Source organism: Jaculus jaculus, chromosome 11, assembly GCF_020740685.1.
Source record: "Jaculus jaculus isolate mJacJac1 chromosome 11, mJacJac1.mat.Y.cur, whole genome shotgun sequence".
NCBI classification, from domain to species: Eukaryota; Metazoa; Chordata; class Mammalia; order Rodentia; family Dipodidae; genus Jaculus; species Jaculus jaculus.
Genome location: NC_059112.1, coordinates 97,637,554 through 97,662,270, shown reverse-complemented (window position 1 = coordinate 97,662,270; position 24,717 = coordinate 97,637,554). Strand labels below are relative to the sequence as shown.

Below are 24,717 nucleotides of genomic sequence, written 5' to 3'. Positions count from 1 at the left end.
TCGGGAATGGATTTACAAGCCCAGGTAGCCAATATTGGAGGCTTAGGAGCCATAAGCTCTACCACAGTGAGTCAGCACTGCCTTTGCTATGTGAAAACAGCCATAGAGAATGTCAACAAATGAGTGTCAATAAAACTTTATTAACAAAGCCCCGCAGCCAGCAAGCAGGCTGACCCTGGAGTTATCTTGCCCAGAGGTTTCTTTTTTCTTTTTCTTTTCTTTTCTTTTCTTTTCTGTGTTTTTTTTTTTTTTCCTTTGAGGCAAATCCAATAGACTGTCCTTTTAGTTATGCAAGAGAGAGGGAGAGAGAGAGAGAGAGAGAATTTGGCACACCAGGGCCTCCAGCCACCGTAAGCAAACTTCAGGTGCATGCGCCACCATGTACGCATGTGACCTTGCGCTCTCACGTCACCTTGTGCATCTGGCTAACGTGGGATCTGAAGAATCGGACACAGGTCCTTGGTCCTTGGGCTTTGCAGGCAAGCTCCATAGGAGGATTGCCATGAGCTCAGGGAAGCCTCCTATTTTTAGTGAGACTCCATCTTCTTAAGAAACCAGTGGTTCTTGGTGTAGCTCAGGGCTAGAGAACTTGCCCAGCATGTGAAAGTCCCTGATTGCATCCTGAGGCCCGAAAAACCAAAGAAGGATGCGAAGGCGGTGTGTTTCCATCTCCAAGACCTGCCTCCCACAGTCCTGTGGAAAGGCGGTGGGCAGCAGTGATCAGGAAGGACTTGAGTGCAGAAACTCCACCTCCAAACCCTCATCAAATTTAGATATTTATTGTTATTTTTAGCTTGATGCCCTTAGGCAACGCGCATCAACCGTATGTTGAAATGCGGATCCCTGGCTCCACCGGCCCAAGTTGAGCGGGCTTACGCAGTCGGCATGATGAGAGTATGCACAGTGAAAACTTTTCAGGCACGCTACAAGTTTGAATAGTGATGCAAGCAAAGAAATCCCAGGCCAGCAACACTGACTCGGCCAAAGCCACTGTGTTCAGACACGCTGTCCCGGGGGTTAGGGGGTAGGGGGCGCAGGGGGGGAGCAAGATGGCAGAGGGCTGGGGGATGGCTGGAGGACATTGTTGTGGGTTGCTGACTGTCGCTTCTTCTTTCCTGGGAAAAGCGATCTAATTACCTGCACCGTCAAGTGCTGCAGTTCGCCAGGCAGTACGGCAACGTCCGTGTCACCCCCTGGAGGATGGCCACCATCTGGGGGGGTGCCAGCCTCCTGTCCACCTACCTTCAGAGCATGCGGGACCTCCTGGAGATGACGGACTGGCCCTGGGAATTCTTCATCAACCTCAGCGCCGCTGACTACCCCATCAGGTGAGGCCCCGGCGGTCCCAGGGCAGCTCAGTCTGAATGTGTGGCAACGGCGGGGACCCAGGAAAGCACAGCAGTTCCGCGTCCTGCCTGAGAAGTGCTTTGCCTTGTGGGATGCCATAGGGAGCTCTCCATGCCGTTGCTAGGCAACCACCAGCCTTGCCTTCAGATTGGGTCTGATAATCACTCTCAGTCACTCACTCAGTCACTCCTTCAAGGGGTGTTTATTATGCCCACATGGTTTTTCCACCTCAGTTCGAGGAGGAGATACTTGTGCCTAGCGCACTTAAGAGGCTGAAATCCCTGCCTGCATGGGACTTCCATGCAAGTAATGGCACCAATGACAAACAAGTAAACGTTGGCATGGAGGGACGCCTTAGTGGTTAAGGCGCTTGCCTGTGAAGCCGAAGGACCCAGGTTGGATTCCCCAGTACCCATGTAAGCCAGATGCACAAGGTGGTGCATGCATCTGGAGTTCGTTTGCAATAACTAGAGCCTTGGCGTGCCCATTCTCTCTCTCTCTCTCTCTCTCTCTCTCTCTCTCTCTCTCTCTGCCTCTCTTTCTCTAATAAATAAATGAACATTTAAAAAAATAAGTAAATGTTATGTTAGCAAATGAAAATGAAGGATAGGTATAGGGGAAAGTTGTAGTTGTTAATTTTTTTATTTTTATTTTTTTATTTATTTATTTGAGAGCGACAGACACAGAGAGAAAGACATAGAGGGAGAGAGAGAGAATGGGCATGCCAGGGCTACCAGCCTCTGCAAACGAACTCCAGACACGTGCACCCCCCTGTGCACCTGGCTAATGTGGGACCTGGGGAACCGAGCCTCAAACCGGGGTCCTTAGGCTTCACAGGCAAGCGCTTAACCGCTAAGCCATCTCTCCAGCCCTGTAGTTGTTATTTTTGAGGTAGAGCCTCACTGTAGCCCATGCTGACCTAGAATCCACTGTGTAGTCCCTGGCGAGCCTCAAACACAAAGTGATCCTCCTACTTCTGCCTCCTGATGCTAGGATTAAAGGTGTGCACCACTACACTTTGGAAGAGCACTGTAATTTTTATGAGAGAGGGCAAGAGCCTCCTTACAGATAAGAACAGAGGATAAAGAGAATCACACAGACAGGCAGAGGAGAAGCCGAGGAGAGAGAAGGCCCTGCTTGAGATGGGCATGTGACTGGTGTGGACAGCGAGAGCAGGCTGAAGGGCTGCAGCAGAGCAAGTGGGAGGTCGAGTTACGAGAGGGGTGCTGAGAGCAGTCACGGATACCCAATAGAGATTCTAGAATTTGCTGTTGCTCCAAGTGAGATGCAGGGCCATTTGGAACAGGGCGAGATCTGACCCGGAAGTCGAGCTCCGAGAGGACTGAGTGGAAGCAGGGAGGCTCTTAAAACAGTCCAGACAGGATTCAAAGCAGAGCTCTGAGCTCTTTGAGGCCCATGTTTCCAATCTGGGGGATCCCATTTTAACAAAGGAACTGATGGTGCAGATTTGACGTGAAAAGACACATTTTGAGCTTCTTTGGTGGTTATACACAGCCTGCTTGGCCCCAGTTTTCTTGGGTTGGGGTGCAGCCAGAAGCCCCTAGGTGGTGAAACGTGAGGAGTTACAACCTTTAGGTGCATCAGGAAAGGCTGTCACTCTGCAAGTGTGTCATTTTCTTCTTTAAGGTGATCATAAGCACAGAGAATTCCTTTAGAGAGCCTGGAAGAAAAGAAAAATGACAACGGGAACTATAGTTCATTATCAAGATGGCAGCTCTTAGGAGGCTGGAGAGATGGCTCAGCGGTTAAACGCACATGTTTGCAAGCCTGCGGGCCCAAGTTCAATTACCCAGCATCCACATAATGTCAGGTGTAAAGAGGTGCATGCGTCGGAAATCCCAACATGGCTGTAGCAATGGGAAGTAGAGCCAGGAGAGCCACAGCGTTCACGGTTCAGCTATACTGGCGCACACGCAGCAGCAAAAATGATAAGGGAAGGGGCTGGAGAGATGACATAGCAATTAAGGCACTTATCTGCCAAGGCTAAGGACTCATGTTCTACTCTCCCGGTCCCACCTAACCCAGATGCACAAGGTGATTCAAGTGTGCAAGGTTGCACATGAGCACTAGGCGGCACACGTGTCTGGAGTTCAATTACAGTGGCTGGAGGCCCTGGTGTGCCAATTTTCTGTCTTTCTTTCTCCTCTCTCTCCCTCTCTCTCTTCCGCTCTCTCTCTCATGTAAAGGGCCAGTCTGTTGGGCTTGCCTAAAAAAATGAATGAATAACAAGGGAGAGTTGGAGAGATGGCTCAGCAGTTAAAGGGGCTTACTTGCCAAGCCCCCAAAGAGCCATATGCACAAAGAGGAGCATGCATCTGGAGTTAATTTGCAGTGGCAAGAGGCCCTGGCACACCATTCCCTCTCTCATTCTTTCTGTCTCTCTTTCTCTCTCTCTCTCCTTACAAATAAGTAAATAAATAAATAAAAATACTTAAAAATAAAGAACAAGAGACACACCATGTATTTAAAAAAAAAAAAAAAAAGGTGTAAGGAAAGGAAAACACCCTGAGGTTGTCCTCTGACCTCCATGTGTGGGCATGCCCCTCCCCCACACACATATAAATTAAAACAAGAAGCTCTTGCGTTTGACTGTGCCTCTCTCAGAGATGGTCACTGGGGATCTAGAATACATAGATGGCTTCCAACCTACAGATAGCACAAAGGCATTAGATACATTCCTAGAGGAGGTAAATGAAATCGTCCTCTGGTCAACCCACGTGATAAACGAAGGTACCAGGTAGGCGTACTCACTGCTGCCCCCTACAGATAATGCATCAGCTGCAAATCTAAGTCTTAACCAAGGCCACTTACCTCCAGGTCCTCTGAGCTTTGCAGGGGATGCTGGCCAAGACACTCACCAGACTGCTCAGGACTTAAATCCGAGACCTGCCACCTAACTCCCAGCTCACAAGGATAGAAATTCTATCCATGCAACATGAAGATATGATAATAAAACATAGCTGAGCACCAGGCATTTGCAGGGTGCTCAGTGAGCACCAACTGTTAGCGGCTAAGCTGTACCCAATACTGCAGCTCACATTCCTCCCAGAGTCCCAGCTATCCTTTCTCAGACCATGCGCCGGGCTGTTTGGGAGCTCACAGAAGAGCATCATCATCTTATGGCTCTTGGCTTTAAGGCTCTTGGTCTCTGTCTCTGGATTCTTCTCTTTCCCTCACTTTCAAACCATTATCCTGGTGCATACCCACCCCCACTGAACCCGGCTGCCTGCTCTGTGCCGCCAGCCGGGGGTCCAGAGGCACTTCATGCATCAGGCACTTCTGGTCCCTCTTGCTGCTGTTGTCTTGAATTCATCCCCCCCCCCCACCGCTACACACACACATACACATATAAATTTTGCAGATGAATGGTTTTATCCTGAGCAACTCTGATAGGTTTTCACTTTCCATCTGCCACTCCATCTGTACCTTCCAAAACCACTCCTCCCAGCTCTGAAAGGATGGGTAAAGTTAGGAGCCTCCTTGAAGGGATGGGAGGATCCGCATCAGACATTTCCAGAAGCTCTGAGAAGCTGGGGAAATAGTCCACAGTGTCTACTCCAAGATATTTAGTCTGTGATTAGCACCACACCATCTGTGCCCCTGTCCAGCTTTGCAGGAAGTCTGCACTTTTTTTCTATTACGTAGTGAAGACTGATGGCTAATGGGTCAGTAGCCTTGGCTAAGCCTGGGCACATGTAGGCTGGTGATAGGCTTCACTGTCCACCAGCCAAGTTGCTACATCTCATTTTTTTCCCCACCTTAAGAGGAGCTCACTTGTGCCTCTTGCAAAAGAACTGTTGGGAGAGGAAAAGGAAGGGTGGAACATCAAGGGCTGTCACACAGCACTTCATGCACACAGCAAGTTCTGGGAAAATGTGGGTTCACACAGCTATGTACTTAATAGGCTGACCTTGTCCCTGTTCTTAGTTGTTTGCCATTTCCCTTTGATAGAATGAAAAGACTAGCAAAATAATACTTGAACTCGCCTCTCTTTCCAAAGAGGATAAAGCAGATTAGGAGATTTGGGCTGTGGAAAATAGGATAGAACCTACACATTAAATAGGTGAAATAGGTGTGTGTGTGTGTGTGTGTGTGTGTGTGTGTGTGTGTGTCTGCCTGCCTGCACGAGGGTCTCTTGTCACTAAAAACCATCTTCAGACACATGTACCGGTTTTCAGTGTCTGCTTTTATGTGGGTACTAGGGAATCAACCCCAGGCTGGCAAGCTAACAAGCAAGTGACTTTATCACTGAGTCGTCTTCCCAGTCCCCAACACATTTTATAATGGGCAGAACATTCTTGTGTTTTCAATATATAGGCTAAGTATGTTTAAGGACTCCCGGCCTGCCTGCCGTACTGGTGATGGGCTCCCTGGCCTGTGTGAGCTTTGGTTGCAGCTGGTTAAGTACCCACCACGAGTACTTGACGTATCCAAATTCTGTGTCTCGAGTTGTCAAAAAGCATGTTGATTGTATTCATGATAGCCTGTTTACTGAGGCAAGGAACCATGCCCAGGATATTTAACACTGGCCACACAAAGTTATGAAGCCAAGGGCATTTTGCCCTATTGCTTGCTTTGAACCCACACAGCTTGTCTATCCTCAGGACCCATACCCAGGGGCAAAAAGAGGAGAATTGAGTTGTGTTCCTAGGCCCTCCTAAAGCTCACATTCTGTCTGGTGGCCTTCTGTGTGCGTACGTGGGCAGTGTGTTATATATGTGTGTGTTCATGCATGCGCGCACATGTGCAGCACAGAGAAATCTGTTGCTGTTTTTCAAGCTAAACTCAAGGTCTGCTGCTTCTGCCTTTTGGGGATTTATTTCCATGAAGTCTAATGCAGGATGCCCTGGCACATAGATACAGACGTTCTAAGCTCTAGACCTACACCTGTGTCTTGGATGCTTCCAGGGCTAGGTACCTGGAAGCTGAAGAGGCCAATAAACATCATCTGTAGGTCAAGAAATGAAATGGGTCTTAAGGCTTCTCTACAGTCTCCCAAAGAACAGCCTTCCGATGGCACCTGTCAAGGGGGGACTCATCACTCAGGAGCTGTATTTTTGCACACCTAGTATGTGCCAAGCCTTCTGCTGGGGATTTCAACACAGTTCTCTTAAAGCTCACCCCCACCCCCACCAAGAAAAGTAAATGAGCATAGGAACCCAGCAGGATTTGTAGGAAACTTAAGCGTTTAGTAGCACCCAGAGCAGAGCCTAGGAGTAGAAATTAGGGTGGAAGCTGTGCACACTGTGATTTTATAATCACTCCCTTCTGCATTTCTACCCTGCACACTGTGAGTGTGTATGCATTCCCTCCTTCAGTTCTCTCCTTTGGTCAGACTAGAGGCTCATGAATGTGTGTGACAATTCTTACTGCTCAGAGCAAGTAGCAGCCATAGTGCATGCTCCACGCACATCTTCCTCTAAATGCTCCACCTGTGTTTCTTTTCAGTCAAAGAAACTGAGGCACCGAGAGGTTAAAGATCTTGACCTTAAGAGTTGCTCTGGAATCATTTAACATCAAATTAGCCATTTTGATGTGCTCAATGTAGTGGTCTTCAGTAGAATATAGGTCAACCATCACCTCTGTCTAATTCTAGAATAATTTCTTCACCTCAGAAGAGAACCTGTGCTGCAATGGGGCACGGTTGTGCACGCCTACAACCCCAGCTTCTAGGGAGGCCCAGGAAGGAGGATCCTGAATTACAGGGCAACTCAGCAAAACTGTATCGCAATATATTTTTTAAAGGACTGGCGATGATAGTTGAATAGCACATTGCTGAGCTAGCAGGGGTTCTATCCTCAGTTCTGTGTGAAAGACAGGAAAGCCGAAGAAGGGAAAGGGAGAAGCAAAAAAGGCAAGGAAGGGTAAGGAAATGGGAAGGGAGGGGGAAGGAAACCCCGAATCCATTGAGCAGTTGCTTCGCTTTCATTTCTCTCTAAGCCTCTGTGAAGCACTAACTGCTGTCGGTAGCTATGGATTGGCCTATTGTGGATGTTTCACATGAGTGGAATTCTATTGAGAGCATGCCTTGTGACTGGCTTCTCTCATTAGCAGAAGATGTTCAAGGCTCATCTACACTGTGGCGTGTAGCAGGGCTTTGTTCATTTTTATAGCTTACTGATATTTCGTTGTGGGGACAGACCACAGATGGCTTATTCACTCATCCACTGATAGGACCAGAATGCTCAAGGGCTCTTCAAAGCCCCCATGCCCTGGGCAGATTGGGTTTGTGCTGTGTGTCCTCAACAGAGGGCCGCATCCTGCGTAAGAAGGTGCAACTTTCTTATGTGGAACTCGCCCCAGCCCTACTGCTTGAGGCCCTGCTAGCTGGGTATTGTAGGCAGGGCAGCATGCACATGGTGACATATGTTTGACATATGATTTGGAGTGACAGGCGAAAACCTAGAGGCTGGGTTTGAGGTCTAAGCTTTCCTTTCCACATCCTCATTATTTGTGATGGTGACTTGGAACTGTCTTGGGGGAAAAGGAATCTACCCAGTCCGGCCTGGTGAGGTCAGTGGAGAGAATCCTCCCTGCCCATGGATGAGTTTGGGACATGGGGCCCCCTTTTGACTTACTCCAGTCACTCAACAAATACTCACTGACCACTGTGTGCCAGGGACTCTGTCAGACACCGGACGTTCGATGATGGGGAGAAGTATACTCAGTCCCATCCTCACCACAGCAGTTGAGGTCAGGCATCCAGCTCAAATCCAAGCCTCTTTGCTTATCAGCTGTGTAAACTCAAAGACTTGACATGTCTGTGTCTCAGTTTCTTCATCTGTAAAATGGGGATGATAATCGTAACACCCCAGGTGGTCGCGTAGAGGATTGTGTGAGTTGATGTTTGTGGGGTGCTTAGTACATAGTAAAGGTTGTCGGTGTGAGACCACTGTTATCAATAGGAAGAGGGGGACAGTAGATGATTCCATTAGCTTCTCATCACTGAGCGAAACACCCAACCAGAAACAGCATATGGAAGGAAAGGGTTTACTTTGGCTTACAGTTTCAAGGAGAAGCTTCATCGCGGTGGGGAAAGTATGACAGGACATCATAACTTGTCACATCAGTTGGAAGGAAGCAGTGAGGATGGTCTGGCAATACTTAGTGAGGCTGGCCTAATAAGCCTCAAGGCCCACCCCCTGTGACACCCTTCCTCCAGAAAGGTTCTGAGCACCTGGTGGGGCTAAACTAATAAATCTCAAGTCCACTCCCATCTCCAGCAAGGCTTCATCTCCCATAGGCTCCACAAGCTGGGGGACTTGGTCACAGATACATGAGGCTGTAGGGGACCCTGCACATTCAAACCACTACAAAAGAAGTGTGTATTTCCCTTCCCAAGGAAAGGATGAGGGTCCTATGAGCACATGACAAGTAAGTTTCATCTGGTTTGGGGGAAACAAGAGCCCATCACGTGCACATATCAGAAGCTGCGGGTGCTGGGCAGGAATTGATGGAAGACGTAGGAGGTGGTCCAAGGACAGTGTTCCAGGGAGACAGGGTGACATGGGCAAAGGGCCATGGATAGGAGTTTGAGGAGTTGAAATAAGGCTGCCTCAGCTGGACCACCAAGAGCAAGCTCCTGCCTCCTAAAGGCAGGCAGGTGAGGCATCAAAACAGAGCTCTAGCCAACCTTTGGACCACTGAAGTCTTGTCTATGAGGCGTGAGGTTTTGTTTTTAGGTTTCTTTTTTTGGTGTGTGTATGTGTGTGTGTGCATTCGTACACATGTGTTGAGGTGCACATGCATATTTGTGTGTGATTTTGTGTGTGTGAGCACATGTGTTCAGGTTCACATGCATATTTTTGTGATTGAATGTGGAGGCCAATGTCAATGTCAGGTATCTTGCCCAGTGATTCTCCCCATTATCTTTTTGAAATAATTTCTCATTGAATCTTGAGCTCACTGATTTAGCCAGACAAGCTACCCATAAGTCTCGAAGATCCTCCTGCCTCCACCTCCTCAGCACTGGGACTACAGGCACACACCACCATGCCTGGCATTTTATGTGGGTGTTGGGGATCCAGACTTAGACCCTCATGCTTACATGGCAAGCACTTCGCCCACTGAGGCATCTTCCCAGTCCTGAGCTGTGAGGTTTAAAGGAAGAGTGATCATATAGCATATAGAGAGATCGGGTTGGTGGCCATGCAAGAAGAGATGAAGAGGCCCCAAGTGGGAGTGGGAAAGCAAGGGAGGAGGGGATGGTATCTGATGTGCCATAGAGGTCCTCTCCTCTGCAGCTCCCTTGCAGACACTGGCATCCCGAAAGTCATAATGAGCTTCCAGATCCAAGTAGACATTTAGCCTTACAGACACATTGAGCCAGGCAGCCACCTTCTGCTTGGGGATTAGGAACCCCATACCTACACAGACAGCCTCATTTAGGAGACTCACAGAGCGTTTCAGAAGAGACCTGTCATGAGCCAGAAAGGTCACAGCCCGCTGGTTGCCAACAGGTTAAATGAGAGTGGCCCCTCCTTGTTTCCAGCTCTTGTATCACCCGTTTAAAATGTATGTGGAATAAAGTTTACCATCCCCACCATTTTTTAAGGATCCATTTGAATGGAACTGAATAGATTCACAATGAGCCCATCTGTCCCCAGAACTCTTCATTTCACTGAATCTCCATTCATTCAGTAACTCCCCAAACCCTCCTTCCTCCAGTCCCTGTCAACCACTGTTGTCCCCTCTCTAGGAATTTGCTCACTCTATGTACCTCACGTAAGTGGCGTCCTCCAATGTTTGTCTTCTGCCTTGCTTATTTCACTTAGGAGAATGTCCTCAAGGTTTTCCCTGGAGGTAGCATCAGCCAGAATTTTGCTGCATTATAAAGCTGAGTAAAATCCTCTGTAGAACCTTGCTTTGTTTATCTGTGCATCCATCATAGACACTTGGGATGCACCTCTCTTTTGACTGTTGGGAATAATACCATCATCAGCATGTATATACCAATATCTCCTCAAGACCCCACTTCTGTCTCTTATCATATAACCAGAAGTGGAATTGCTAAATCATACAGTAATTTTACCTTGGTTTATTTTGAGGAGTCGTCATACTGTTTTCTGTAATGGCTGCGCCATCTTACACTCCCACCAGCAAGTGCATGCAACTACTAATTTCTCTCATTCTCGTCCACCCTCGTTTCACCTGTTTATTTATACAGTGCCTGTCCTGATGAGTGTGAGCTGCCTCTTTCTCTTTTTTTAAAATTCATTATTTGTCGATAATTTCATAAATTTATATAATGTATTTGTATAGCGTTCACCTCTATTGCTTGTTTCGCCTTCCTGCTTCCACTGGCCCCAACCTCCGTCTCCCAGACAGAACCCTCTACTACTTTGATGTCTTTTGTGTGTGTGTGTGACCCAGAGTTTAATTCAGGTTGTGTGTATGACCATGGGCGGGGATTATTTACCAGATCATGGACAACTTTCCCATGGCTACAATACCAAAACACATGACTCCACAACCACCAGCAAACATTACCTGCCAATAGCTCCTTACTGTACCTCCACCAGCAACCATTTTCTGCCAATAGCTCCTTAGAGCAGGGTGGGACCCCATGAGCTCCCTCCTATAATCTCGTGAAGAAATGTTGAGGGTCTCAATCTTCTTCGGGTATTTCTTGTTCTTTGAAAGAGTGTAGTCTCTTGAAACAAAAGGTCCAAGAACTTTTAGGTAGCAGATATACCTGTTTGTAGGCCAGATGTATGACAGTAGCTATACGAAGCTATCTGGTCTCCCCAGGAAAGCTTGCAAGCGATTATTCTAATACATTGACCCAGCCCATATCAGTCCCCCTCACATTTCTGTATTTCTCATAGTGGGACCCACCTCCTTCAGATCACCAGCGGCTGGAAACCTATGTGTTCTCCACCTTGCTACTCATGCCAAGCCTGTGTAATCTTTTTGTTCGTTGTGCTAGCTAGGGTGTCACTGTAGCCCAGACTGATGACCTGGAATTCACTCTGTGGTCTCAGGCTGGCCCCAAATTCTAACAGTGATTCCAACAGTGTGGCATATGTGTAAAAATATCCCCCATACACTCATGTGTTTGAATACTTAATCCTCAGTTGGTGGTACTGTTTAGAAAAATTGTGGAGCCTTTAGGTGCTGGCGCCTTCCTGGAGGAAGTTTGTCACTGGAGGCAGAGCTTGAGGCTCTATAGTCTAAGTCTAGCCCTGCTGGCATTTCTGCCCTCCCCCAAATTCTCTCCCCTTCCTCTTCTGCAGATGAGATAGTGAAACACTGGTTTCTTGCCCATGTCTGGGTTTCTCCTTCATAATGGACTATAACCTCTGGAACTGTCAACTGAATTAAATTCTTTTCTTCAGTAAGTTGCTACTGGTCAGATCTGTTTTCCCAGCCACAAGAAAGTAACTGACACAGCAGTAATGCTGACGTCACACTCATGTGCATTCTCACCTCTGTCCCCACACTCTCCACCTGGGTCAAACCCTCATTACCTTGCACTCGGGCTGTGAGTACAGACAGCCTTTGTCTGGGATTGCAGATTCCTGCAGGAGGACACAGGCTGCATCAGCCGTGAACATAGACAAGGGCTTCTGCGAGGCATTTACTGATATCTACCTGGATCCCGGGGTTACAACTCAGAGACAGTATGCCTCCAAGGGGAATTTGATGTATCATGATGAGGTTCTCAGCAAAGGCAGAACAAAAAGGTCCTGAGTGATTCTCAGAAACACAGGGCTCTACCCTAGAGCAGTTGTTGACTATAAATTTGTTGATGATGAGAATCTACATATATTTAAAGCACCCCACATGATTGTAAGAAGTGGAGGAGGTGTGAAAACCATCTTGCCTGGAGATGGACAATGGTCACGTAATTACAGAAATAAATAGCAAAAGAAAAAGCTGTGATGGGCCTATGAAAGACACAGGACTTCATGGGCAGTCACACTGGGATCACTGAGTGTGACCTTCTCTGTTTGGATGTTCAGAGATGTGCACCCGCTTTGCTGAGACCCCAAAACCCCTGAGACACAAACCATCCAACCAAAGCTCCACCAGATAATTTGTGAGTCTGAAAGGGTACACCTGCTCAGGCTGTCGTTCATGAGCGGGTGAGAAACTCATACCTGTAATTATGCTGTTAACAGGACTGTTTGCATCTAGTAACAAACATATCTTCAGCCCTACAATTTATCAAGCTGTCAGGACATGCTCCCAATTTTGAAGAAATGCAGTTGACTTTCCTTCTGCTTGTTCTGGGTCTTCTGAGCTGTGTTTTAACAAGTCAGACAGATCTTGGGCTTTCTTGAGACCATAACTGACCCCTGATGTCCACTGGAGAAATAGAGGGAGGCTAGGGTTCTTGGGAGTTTTCACGAGACTTAGAGGAAAAGCACTCAGGCTTCTCACCAAGACAAGATTGGTCGCATAAGTTTAGGACACTACCTTGGCTGATGTGAATAAAGACAGAACTTTCTGGAAGTATGGAGATGACTGCACAAAATCAGTTACAAAAACTGAAGGCAAGATTTGAATGTGTGCTTCACCTGAGGGCTGTTGCCATTTTGGTTTGAAATGTTTCTGACATATTGTTGATTAATTAATTAATTTTTTTTTTTTTTTGGTATTAGTGCACTACTGAGAAAAACGCTGAAAGAATTTGATGGTCCATTTTTGATGTGTGTGTCTATTCTTGGCTACACTAGCTAGTCAGCAAGCTCCAGGGGTCTTTTCTGTCATTGCCTCCCCACAGGTGGAAATATAGGCATGTACCACTGCACATAGATTTTATGTGAGTGCTGGGGATCCCAATTCAAGACTTCATGCTTATGAGGCAGGCACTTTCCCCACTGAGCCATCAGGCTAGCACTTATTTTAATTTAAATGTAAACAATAACCTCACAGACTTTGTATTTGGGCCATGGAGTAGATATTCTTCCACTGGACAGGATTAACCCTGCTATTACACAAAGAAGGGAGAACTGATTCCCAACCGGTCAAAAAACAAATGTGCTGTTATCTTGTGCCAGTGGCCTCACCAGATCCCAGGGTGGTGAGTGCTTTGGATATTTTAAGGTTTTTCCTTCTCCTCCTCTCTCCCCCTGTCTCTCAGTGTTCCTTCCACTTGGCAGCAGATCTGCATTTGAGGATGGGACACTTCCAACCCGGCTATCTCCTCCCCAGTACCTGCACTACATTTGCTTCTTGGCAAAGAAAAGCCTTCTTTGATGTGGCTTTTCCAGTGGCAGCCAGGGCTAGAGATGGTGTGCATGCAGGGGTGCGCCAGGTACATCCTGGGAATTTGGATGTGAGCCCACAGTAGTCCATAATGTGGGTGTGCCTAGTAGAGTCTGTTATTCCTCATGACTTTTCCTCAGTCCTGTCTACAGATGGAGGTTAATTTCAAGGGTAACTTGGATACACTGCCCCTCTTATAATGTCAAGTGGAACCTTTTTGCATTGATGATGGAAGAGATTTGGATAAGAACGGAGCACAAGGGGTGGAGTTATGATCCAATGTTAAATATATAAATGGAAACTGGATTTTAAAAATCTGTATTATTAGTCTTCTTCCCTTGCTGTCAACCTGAGTCATTGCGTAGCGTGGCAAATAGCCAGTCAAGACCTTTCCTAGTAGATGCCCAGGAGAATCTTTTGAGATCTTCCATTATTCTGTCACTAGTTGTCAACAGTTCTCCTTAAGTCCTGAACATAGAGTGCTAGCCCAAGTGATTCCCATGCATTACCCAGCATCACAGTTGCAAGAGCCTCAGATCGTAGATGCTATCCCTGTTCCCAGTTTTACATTTGAAGAAAGCAAAGCCAGGGACATGGCTTGTTTCATAAAGTGCTTGCATTGTAAATGTGAGGACCGCATTTTGATCCTCGATACCCATGTAAAAATTCCAGGTGGATGGCACACATTTATAATCCCAGCAGTAGAGAGGCAGAGACAGCTGGATCCCTGTGGCTCGCTGGACAGCCAGTCCTGCTTTTCTGGTGAGCTCTCTGCCGGTAGAAGACCATGTCTCTAAAAAATATTGGACAGAATTCCTGAGGAATGACATCTGAGGTTGTTTTCTGGCCTCCACTCACACATTTATCTGCACTTACATGAGTGTGCCCCTGCGTGCACATTGAAATGTAAAGGAAATTTCTCAGGAGCACATAACCCTTGGGATCAGAACTGGGATTCAAGGCTGGGTTTCTTTCAGCATGGGGGTGGGTGGTGAGGGCAGACCTGAGCTCTTCTGCACTGGGTTCTGCTGCTCCAGAGTTGTGGGCTGACACACTGCACTCATTGCTTCCCATCTTAGCCTCTGCTCTCCTCTGGTTGAGAGCTGAAGCAGGAGTCGTCCACGGCAGAGCTGGGAGCTGACCCGCCATCCCTTTCTGTTACAGCCTTGCCACATTCCACGTGGTCACACACAGAAGGGCACTGAGACTCAGGGAAGCCAGTTCACTGGCCCGGGCTTACACAACAGGGCAGTATCCAGGCAAAGATTCCAACTCAGTAGACTGCTAACGTCAAGATTCTCTCCTGTCTACTCCAGGTTCCTGGGGAGGGGTGGGGAGTCAGTCAATCATAAATGACCACATACATCGCCACATGGCTAGCATAGCCAGCATGGACCCTTGTCTGATGGGCTCATTCTCTTTGCTGATGGAGGTTGGGGCTTTCAATGAACGTGTCTGCTCCAAACATAGACTCTGGCCACTGCCCTGAATTAGCTAGATCTACCCAAATTCTAGCTATAGAGCACTCAGGAATCCTGCTCCCTGTGGGCTGCAAGACTCTCTTGACCTCACCTCTCACTGGTGGTGCCCCATGGAATTCCCATTCATTAAAATATTCACCCAACACAGACGTCATTAAGAAGAAATGGCTGCCAACCCCCTTCCCCCAACCATGCATCATTGTTTTCAAGTAACACCAGAGCAATGCTTACATTGTCTGTACCACCCTCTTTCTCTACCAGGACAGAAAAGGGGCAGAGGACCCCAGCTGGTCCCACATCAGAAACGTTGCTGTAAAGCTAATCGTGTCTCCCTCCCACCCCACCACACGTGTTGAAGCCTGAATTCTGGCTTTGAAGATAGGGCCTGGAGGAGGTCATTAGGGTTTGAGTAGGAAATGAAGGTAGAATTCTGGTCTTATAAGATGACAGGGGGAAAATATGAGAGAGCACTCTCCGCCTTTCTTTGCCACTGGAGGATCCAGTAAGGAGGAGGCTGTGGTGGTTTGAATGAACTGTCCCCCATGGCCTCGTGTGATTTGAATGCTTGTTCCCAGCTGTTGGCAGCTTGGGAGGTGGAGTCTTGCTGGAGGAGGTGTGTCACCGGAAGTGGGGTTTCAGGTTTATTAGCCCAAACTGCTGCCTGTTCAGAGCCAGCTCATTCAGACTACTTCCTCCCTGCTTATGGGGAGATGTAACCCAGACCTTCTGCTTGGGCCCAGGCTCCTTTCCCCACTATGACTGAACCTCTGCTCAAAACTGTAAGCTGAAATAGAGTGTTTTATCCCAGCAGTGAGAAGGTGACTGCAGCAGTAGCCATCTGCCAGTGAAGAGGGCTCAAACTGGCTGGTACTTTAACCTTTTTTGCATCCCAAGCCTCCAGAACTATGGGAAAAAAAAAAAGGAAAAGGTCTTGTTTTTGGAGAGTCACAAGATCTGAATGAGAGAGAGAAAGGTAAACGTACTTGCCATGCAAGCGTGAGAATCTAAGATCAACCCCCAGAACCCATGTCAGACGACGGGCAATGTGATGCACACCTGTCATCCCAGGTCTGAGGGGCAGGGGCAAGAGTGTCCCTAGGTACGCTCAGAGTCTAGCTGAGTCAGCGAGCTCTAGGTTCAGTCAGAGACCTGGTCTCAAAACATAAGGTGGAGAGTGACTGCATACACTGATGCCAACCTCTGGTCACCACACATGCATGTACACAAGAAGCTGCACACCTACGTGTGAACCTACACATGAGCACATGCATGCAGCACCCAGTCACTGCACATATGTACCCAAGAAAGAGAGAACAAAAATAAAAGAAGAGGAAGAAGGAGGGAACAAAGAAAAAGCATGGAAGACTCTCTTGTTTAAGACTCCCTTTCAGCAAAATTTCACTCTCTGTGCTGGAGGAGAGGGATGATACAGTGACTTAACGTTTGGGCCACATAAGGAGCAAGGGACAGACAGAGATGCAAGCATAGATTTTCCCCTAGCTCCCTGACACACAGCTGTCTCTTCACTTCCCACCAGCTAAAACTGAGACCAGGGTGCTCAGCCATGCTGATGCACAGGACCCAAAACACCCAGCTCACCATCGTGCTGTGGCTGGCCATGCCTACCACATTGCAGGAAGGGAAGAGGGCACAATGAAGGATGTGACTGATCTTGGCCTCAAGGGGATTACTTCAGCACAATCTGAGCCGGGGCACATAAACACAGGGTACAGAGTGGAATGCATGGGGAAGCCTTTCCAGGGCACATTTCCAACCTAGCAACCATGCCACACGTAATAGCACAAGCATTGAGCTATCATACTAATGACTTCTCCCCCACTGGGGTAAATCCATGAAGGGGCGTAGAGGAGGAGAAGGCCCATGGGAAGCCTAGTCGCTGCCCCACATTACTGGCTCCTTTGGCTTGTTATGAAGATGGGAGATACTAATACAGACTTGGGCTGTTTTGTTTTTTACTGTTATTAATCAAGGAAATGGGTCTCCTTTCAGGACAAAGGTTCATGAGTAAAAACTTCATGTGGTTATTAATGCCAGGCAAAACCATGGCCTGGCCTTTTTTTTTTTTTTAAGTGATCATACCTTTATTCTCCATTATGCCCATACTCTCATACTTTGTATCCCCATGCCTTTGTACTGAAGCAGAAATATGGTTTGCTGTACATCTTTGGGGAAAGCCAATCATTATGGATATATGTATGTGTATGTGTATATATATATATATATATATATATATATATATATATATATATATATACACACACACACACACATACATACATACATACATATACATATATATGTATGTATGTATATATATATATATATATATATATATTTATTTATTTATTTATGAATGACAGTCTTCTTGAGCTGGGTCATCTGTGTCTATACTTAAACCATCCCTAGCATCCTCTCTCCACTTCACGCTATAAGCTGATATAGAGAGCCTGCAATATCATGATGGATGGAACAGCACCGCCCTGTCCAAATGCGCTTCTCCATTTGTCTTAAGTCAGTGCAGTGTGCCTGAACTTCCAGACTTCCTCCATATCTCTACCCTTGTCTTCCCCATCAACCTCACCAAACCATCTCTTATCCCATGATCCAGTGGTCTGCCCCAGCGACACTAGCCCAAGAACACTGAGTGGTGTCAGAAAATGGTTCGGACGTTTGGTTGGGTGGTTAGTTTGAGAAAAGTTCATGGAACAGAAGCCAAGGCTGAGAAGCAAGTCTTTGTCACTGGCAGACCCGCCCCAGCCTGTCACTGATGGGCAACCCCACCCTGCCCAGATTGAGCAGCTGGACCCTTGCTTCTGACCTTGGGCCTATGCCCATAGCACTGTTACTACAGAATGGGGAAGGAGAAGACCCTTGTCCAGGTTGGCCCTGTTTGCCCAGGCAGGAAGGTGAAGTGCAAGGTTTCTAGCTGTGTTCTTTTCCTGTACCCAGAGGAAGAGAAAATGATGCCCCGGAGAGCTGCCACCTCTCCCCTGTGTCCTCCTCCTCCAGAGAATGGCTCTCCTTGGTGCCACTTAATTGTGTTCATCAGTCAACTTTACTTGGCAGACCAAGCCAGGGGCACAAACACCGCCACCCTTTTCTTGATATAATTACGCTCTTTGTGCTGCCGGAATCTGGTTTAAGGCCAAGCAGTTTTTGATTACAGAGTCAATCTTTGTTTAAAAGTTTTCCACCCTGGGGAAGTTTCTAACAAGTTATTTTAAACAATGCATTCTCTGGACACCTAAAGCTAAAGAGTTACATTAATTCAAATTGCTTTTCTGGGATGCAGTGGAGCCCATCAGCCATTGAGGTAGTGTGTTGGATGGGCTGTGGAGATGGCAAAGGGCGTTGCTTTCTCAAGAGCTGAGGTCTCTGGAGTCATCCTCTCGCCTGAGCATCCCCACCACTGTTTATCTGTTTCTTATATATATAGGGAGCTATGGGTGTCCATTCTTCCATTTAGCTTGTGGTCAGAGAGACTCTCCAGTTACGACACAAGGGACACAAGGGCGTACTGAGAATGACAATTCACACTCAGACTGGACCACGTCTTTAATACTAAGCCAGGGACTCGCAAATATGATCAATGGGCCACATGTGGTATGCAGGATGGCTTATAGTGGACATAGGTGAGCTTCTTAAATATCAGTATTTATATATACTAACACATACTGAAAAACTAATATGCTGAGCCCATGGAAAATATTCACAAAGCATTAACACATGGGTAAGCAGTTCTTTTCCCATTCATAAAATCATTTTGCATGGAATGTGGTATGCGTATGCATGAACGTATGTGTGCAAGTACACATGTGTGCACGTGCATATGGAGGATGGAGGGCTCCTTTTTTCTTGGGAAAGGGCCTCTCTTCAGCTTGAAGAACACAATGAATGGCTTCCAGAGAGCCCCAGGGATCCCCCAGCTCTGGAATGACAGGCACATACCACCACACCTGGAACTTTAGCATGAGTTCTGGGGATCAAACTCGCATCCTCGTGCTTGTAATGAAAGCACTTTACCAACTGAGGCATCTTTCCCCAGCCAGGTGACTTTATTACATGTTTGCTACGTGCTGGCCACTTGGATGGGTGCCGGGAATACAGCAATAGAGAATTGCTCACGAGGAAAAGGTAGAAACATACCCAAGGAAAACTCCTATGAGAAAAGAGGAAGATGTGGGGCAAGAAGACACTTTGATGAACTGGACATGCCAGAAAGTTCTGCGGGCAGTGTGGGAGTAGCCAAAATGGGTAAAAGCACTATATTCATCAGCTTTAAGTAAAGGGTAAAGATTTGGTTTGTGGGCTTTGTGGTTTCTTTGTTGACAAAACCACACTATCACAGCGCTAAGGCAACCGTAGACACTCCATAAGAGAACAGACACAACTGTGCTTCAATAAAACCTTGTGCAAAAACAGGCCATCATCTGCAGACCCTGCGCTAGGCCATCCTGTTAGATCGCCCACACTTCAGACAACAGCCCTGCCCAGAATCCCATCTCAGCCCTTGCAGATTTCACTTCTGACCCATTCACTCACCACCCCAGGCTTGATCTCCTTTCATCCCTAGATTACTCCATCTGCCCGGGAAGCAGCTTGAGGTCAGTTGTCAGGACCCCAGACAGAACAAGCATTAGATGTTTTCTGGCTTCCCTCCCCTTGACCAGTGACACCTGATGTACAACGGGAAGCTCCGTCTCTGTGTGTGCCTGTCCTCATCTTGAGATGAGGAGCATGCGAAATTAAGCTCTCCTCTCAGGCTGTCTGACCAGGGCCAGCTACAAAGGGATGGGCAGCAAGCAGGAGCCCATAGCTTTAGTTCAGTCCAGGCCCTGCTGTGTTGGCCAGATTACATTGATTGCTTACCACATAGCCATCCTTCTCCATGGAAACCTGACAGAAATACACAGCACTTGTTAGCCCTGAAGTTCACACCATGTCACCATCCTCATCTGGCATCAGAAAGGTTAATGACATAGGTTGGGGAAATGGTTAAGTGGGTAAAATGCTTGCCCTGCAAGCATGGGTTCTTGAGTTCAATCCTCAGCACCCATGTAACAATGTTTTGGCTGGTAACACACACCTATAAACCTAGCCCTGTGGAGTTAGAGGAAGGAGGGACTCCCGGAGCTCGCTGCTCTTAATCAGTGAGCTCCAGGACAATGAGAGACCTTGCCTCCAAGAAAGGTAGAGAACATACCCAAGGAATGACACATAACGTTTCCTCTTGCTTCCATATACACATGTGAACCCATACATAGATGAAAACATACACACAGGCAGAACACACACACACACACACATACACACAAAATTACCATAGAATCACAATACATTGGTTCCAGCCCTGTCCCGAGATTTCTGCCTTATTCTTTGGTTGGCCAGTCAATTCTGGCTGATACCTTTATGTCAGCTATTTCCCAAAGGTTTCTCAGAGTGAACAGACATGACACCATGTGTTTCTTAATACAAATCTGGGTGCTGTGCTGTGTCTGGCCCTCCACTGTGTCTATGTGCATGAACTCCTTTATTCTAATTAGTCTCAGGAATGTGCCACAGTTACAGCATCATTTCAAAGAGTAAAACAAACATTTTTATTTGCTTTTTAGATTTAAGTTTGTGTATGTTTCTATATTATAAGTTGAACATATTTTCCTTACACCCTCTACCTCCCCTGTCTGCACCTCCCTCTGCAGTTAAGCCCCTTGTTCCCATGGATAGGTTCACTTACATAAAAGAAGAAATTAACCAAGGTGTTGACCAAATGCATTTACCAGCCCCTATCAAGTCAGCCATTGAGTTGTTTGTTGGAAAAGCATGCCAGACATTGGGTTAGACCTGAGCTTCCAGCACCAATAGGACTTTGGGCATCTCTGCCCTTGAAAAACACACTGATAAGACCATTCAATCATTACACCTTTATGATATGACTGGGAAGGAAGTTTGAATGCATATTAAATGGGAGATGACATGTCTGTAATCTCTAAGACTCTTGAGGGTCAGAGAAAATTCCCTTTGGAATTACCTTTGAGCTGAGAGTAGTGCAAAGAGAAAAATTAGCCAATCAAAAAGAATCTGGATGGAGAGCAATATTCTAAGCAGAGGGAGGTGTGTGTGCAAAGGTCCTAAGGCAGGAGGGGCTACAAGGAATTCAGCAAACTAAGCAGAACTATTTGGATAGGGAAGGTAAGAAGCCAAAATAATGAGGTTGAGGAGGTAATGTAGTTCAAATCTCATGACCTTGAGAGCCATATTGAAGAAATTAAATTCATTCTAACAAAAACACCAAGCCTTTGGACCGGTTTTTAAAAAACACCTTAAGGAGATTATTTAGCATTACATTTTATTGATAGTAGGGAAATGGAAGGAAAAGTACTGACTGTACCAGGCTGCTGATGGAGGAGAAATCTACAACGAATACTTTTTGCTAGTTGGATATGTGCTTTATAGCCCAAGAACTGCAGGTGGGTATTCACAGTATAGCTTAGCTTAGGCCATGATGTCCGAGCTTTGCAAATGGATATAGCTTGGGCCATGCTAGTGGAAACAGATAGTCGAGCCCAGGCTATGGTTTGCACTCAGCTGCTCCTCCCTGTTGCTTTCACTGCATCAACTGATATTTCTGGGCACCAGGCCCTTAGGATTCCCAGAAGAACATCCTAAACCAAGCCCAGAAATTCTTTGTAGAAATTGTTACAGTCTCGGGCTGTTGGAGAGAGGTGTGTTTGAGTAGTCGGGGTGGGTGTCAAAGTTCAAGTTCCAACTGTCTGTCCTGCTTGCTAGATGAGCACCCTTGGCTAAGGTACTTGACCACTCTGCTCACTTTTCTCATTTGCAGGGTGAGGGTCATCCTAGTTCTTTTCTGTCAGCCTTTGCTGGGAGGATTAAACCATAACGTGCAAAATCACCCCGGGTAGCTCAGAAAAGGTACTCAGTAAATGACAATGATGGCTACCCAGAGTGAGACATCCACCAGGGTGACAGCTCCACAGGTACAGAACGAACACCTCTTGTTTACCATGGTGACTTCAGGGCCTGCTATGGCACTTGGCACCCACTTATTGCAGTAAGGAATGAAGGAGGAGATGAGTGCTCAGCTGGCACCCACTTATTGCAGTAAGGAATGAAGGAGGAGATGAGTGCTCAGCGACTGTCCCTTATTACCCCAAGGTGACCACAGTGACTCTTATCTTTTCCTCCTCAGTAGCAGGAAAGACACCGGTCTTCTATTCCATTTGTTAAAACCATAATTACTACAAGCATCTCTTGGCTTTTCCCTGGACTAAGAACCCTGCAGAAAGGGCTTTGTCTTTACTTAATTGCTCCTGCTAGAGGTATTTCCAGATGTCACCAGTGTAAGAATGGGAAGCATTTGGGAGAGCCAGAGGGCCTATTTCAGAAGAACAATGAGCCATGCTGCATCCTGGCAAATCCTGTCCTTGGCTCAGCTGCTGAGAAGCTGTGTCTGGAAGCCCAGCAGAGAAAGGGACCTTCCTACACCAAATGAACCCAGCTGTGTGCAGGATTCTGCATAGCCCTGGACTGGCTTTGAATACTTTACAATCCCGCATGTCCTGTGGCAGACACTCACCTGCTCCATGCCTTGTAACAAGAGGACAGCAGCCTGTCCCCTCCACTTTTCATGGCCAAGCCTAGTTGTCTGTAGCCCCCAGGACTCATGTGGACCTGGTTTTGGGTGCTCTAGTTGCTGTTAGCAGGGGCTGTCTCCACTTCGCCCTCTGTTAAATGAGCAGCAGTAGGACCAATCTCATGAGGCTACTGGGAAGGCAAATACTAATATTTAATATGTGCAGATATATAATACCAATATATAATACTGACTGCAGGACTATGTACCTCATAGGCTTAGCACTTAGTCCCCAGCACAAGTTAACATGCTTTGAAAAGCTCTGTTGGCTTCACTGATAGCCCTCTGTGGCGCCTCCTTTCTGAGATGCTTGTGAACATTCAGCACAGACTATATGTGTGCTACATCAGGCATGGTTAGTGTTGCACAAACACCACAATGACTCTGCAGTCTGCACAGGTTTAGTTCAACTCGTGCTTTTATTGTCATAGAAAACACACAACAGGAAACTTACCCTGAGTGGCATTTAGTGTCTTCATGATGTTGTATAGCCAACATTAGTCTCTAGGCATCCCAGTTACCTCAAAAGGAAAACAACCCCATGATTAAACAGTCAGTCCTTCTAACGCCCCACCCTTATCTCCTGGGAGCCACCAGTCTGCTTTCTGCTTCCACTGAGTTGGTCCCTGGATATTTCATATGAGTAGAATGATGGAGTATGTGTTACTTTTGTCTAGCTTCTTTTGCTTAGCATAATACAAATTCTATTAACCTATGCTATAGCCATATTTCAATTTAACTCCATTTATGGGTAACTAATATTCCATTATATGGATATACTACAACCTGTTTATCCATTCATACATCGGTGAATATTTGGACTATTTCCACCTTTTTAAATAACACTGCTATGAATAGTAATACGTGAGTTTTGTTTGAATACCATTTTTAGGTCTTGCACAGGATTGCTTTTTAAAATGAGTGTACACTAATACATATATGCATATGCACTGGTAAGAGTTCTCTAGGGGAACAGAACAGTAGAATATAAAGGGTGACTTTTTGGTATAGATGGCTTGGCCACCCAAACGAGGAAAGGAAGAAATGGTTAAAAAAAAAAAAAAAAAGATAAAGCAGGAATGGGAAGGGATTTCAACTTCTGTGTGTGGAGTTCTCGGGGGCCAATATTATTTCTGGAACCAACCTAGAGGCTGGTCTCCGCTTTCTCTTTGTGTCTATGGACATCCCAAGGACAGCACAACAACCCTAATGATGTCATAGTTACAGTTCAGTTGGACTCATCAGCTACCCTTTCCCCTTCCTTGGAAGCAGTAAGTCATGAGAGCTGTCAGATGTTTAAATGATAAATATGTGACCGCCTCTTGGTTAAGCCTTTCGCACAAAAGATCTCATTACATCTTTTCTACTTCAATAAGGAAACTGAGGCTTAGAAGATAAAAGAAACCTACAAGGCAGTGGTGAGGGTAGGCTTTGAACTTGGGTTACTTGTGGAACAAGGTGCCTTCAGAACAGAGGTCCATCTGGCTATCTCTCATGTAGTCTCATCTTAGCTGGTTCTACCCACATATTTTCCTTAACACGAATGGAATTCAATGTGAGTTTTAAAGTTCCACCTTAGCAACCTGGAATAGCTTTGGGGAACTTCATCTATCACTTGTCTGTGTGCATCAAGCAACTATTATATACCGTGTACATAGATACTAGCCAAACCCTTCTCTACCGGAGTTCCTTCTCCGATAATGAGAACATAGTCAGCTTCTTGGTTCTTGCAGAGAGAGCGCATGACTAGCCCTAGTCTTGAAGACCCATAAGGGATGCCTGAGACATCAGGCTCAGTTCTCACAGGGTCTTGGTATCTATCATGGTTGCTTCCCCTGCATGTAAAATAGGACTTGAGTAATATATGTGCAATATAAATATCTGCTGAAGGGATGAATGGGAATTAGAGTGATGTGAACAAAGTAGGCATGAAAACTTGCCATCATCCTGGATGTATCCTGCTTTTCCAACAGACTGCACGAT

General features: G+C 46.5%; 1 protein-coding gene across 1 annotated transcript in view; it reads left to right on the top strand.

Moving 5' to 3' along the window:
* Xylt1 (xylosyltransferase 1) overlaps nucleotides 1–24,717 on the top strand; it is a 299,655-nt gene that overhangs the window by 211,240 nt on the left and 63,698 nt on the right. The window contains exon 5 of the mRNA XM_045130371.1: nucleotides 1,126–1,328. Within this exon, the coding sequence (XP_044986306.1) occupies nucleotides 1,126–1,328 (203 nt within the window). The remainder of the gene's footprint in view (nucleotides 1–1,125; nucleotides 1,329–24,717) is intronic.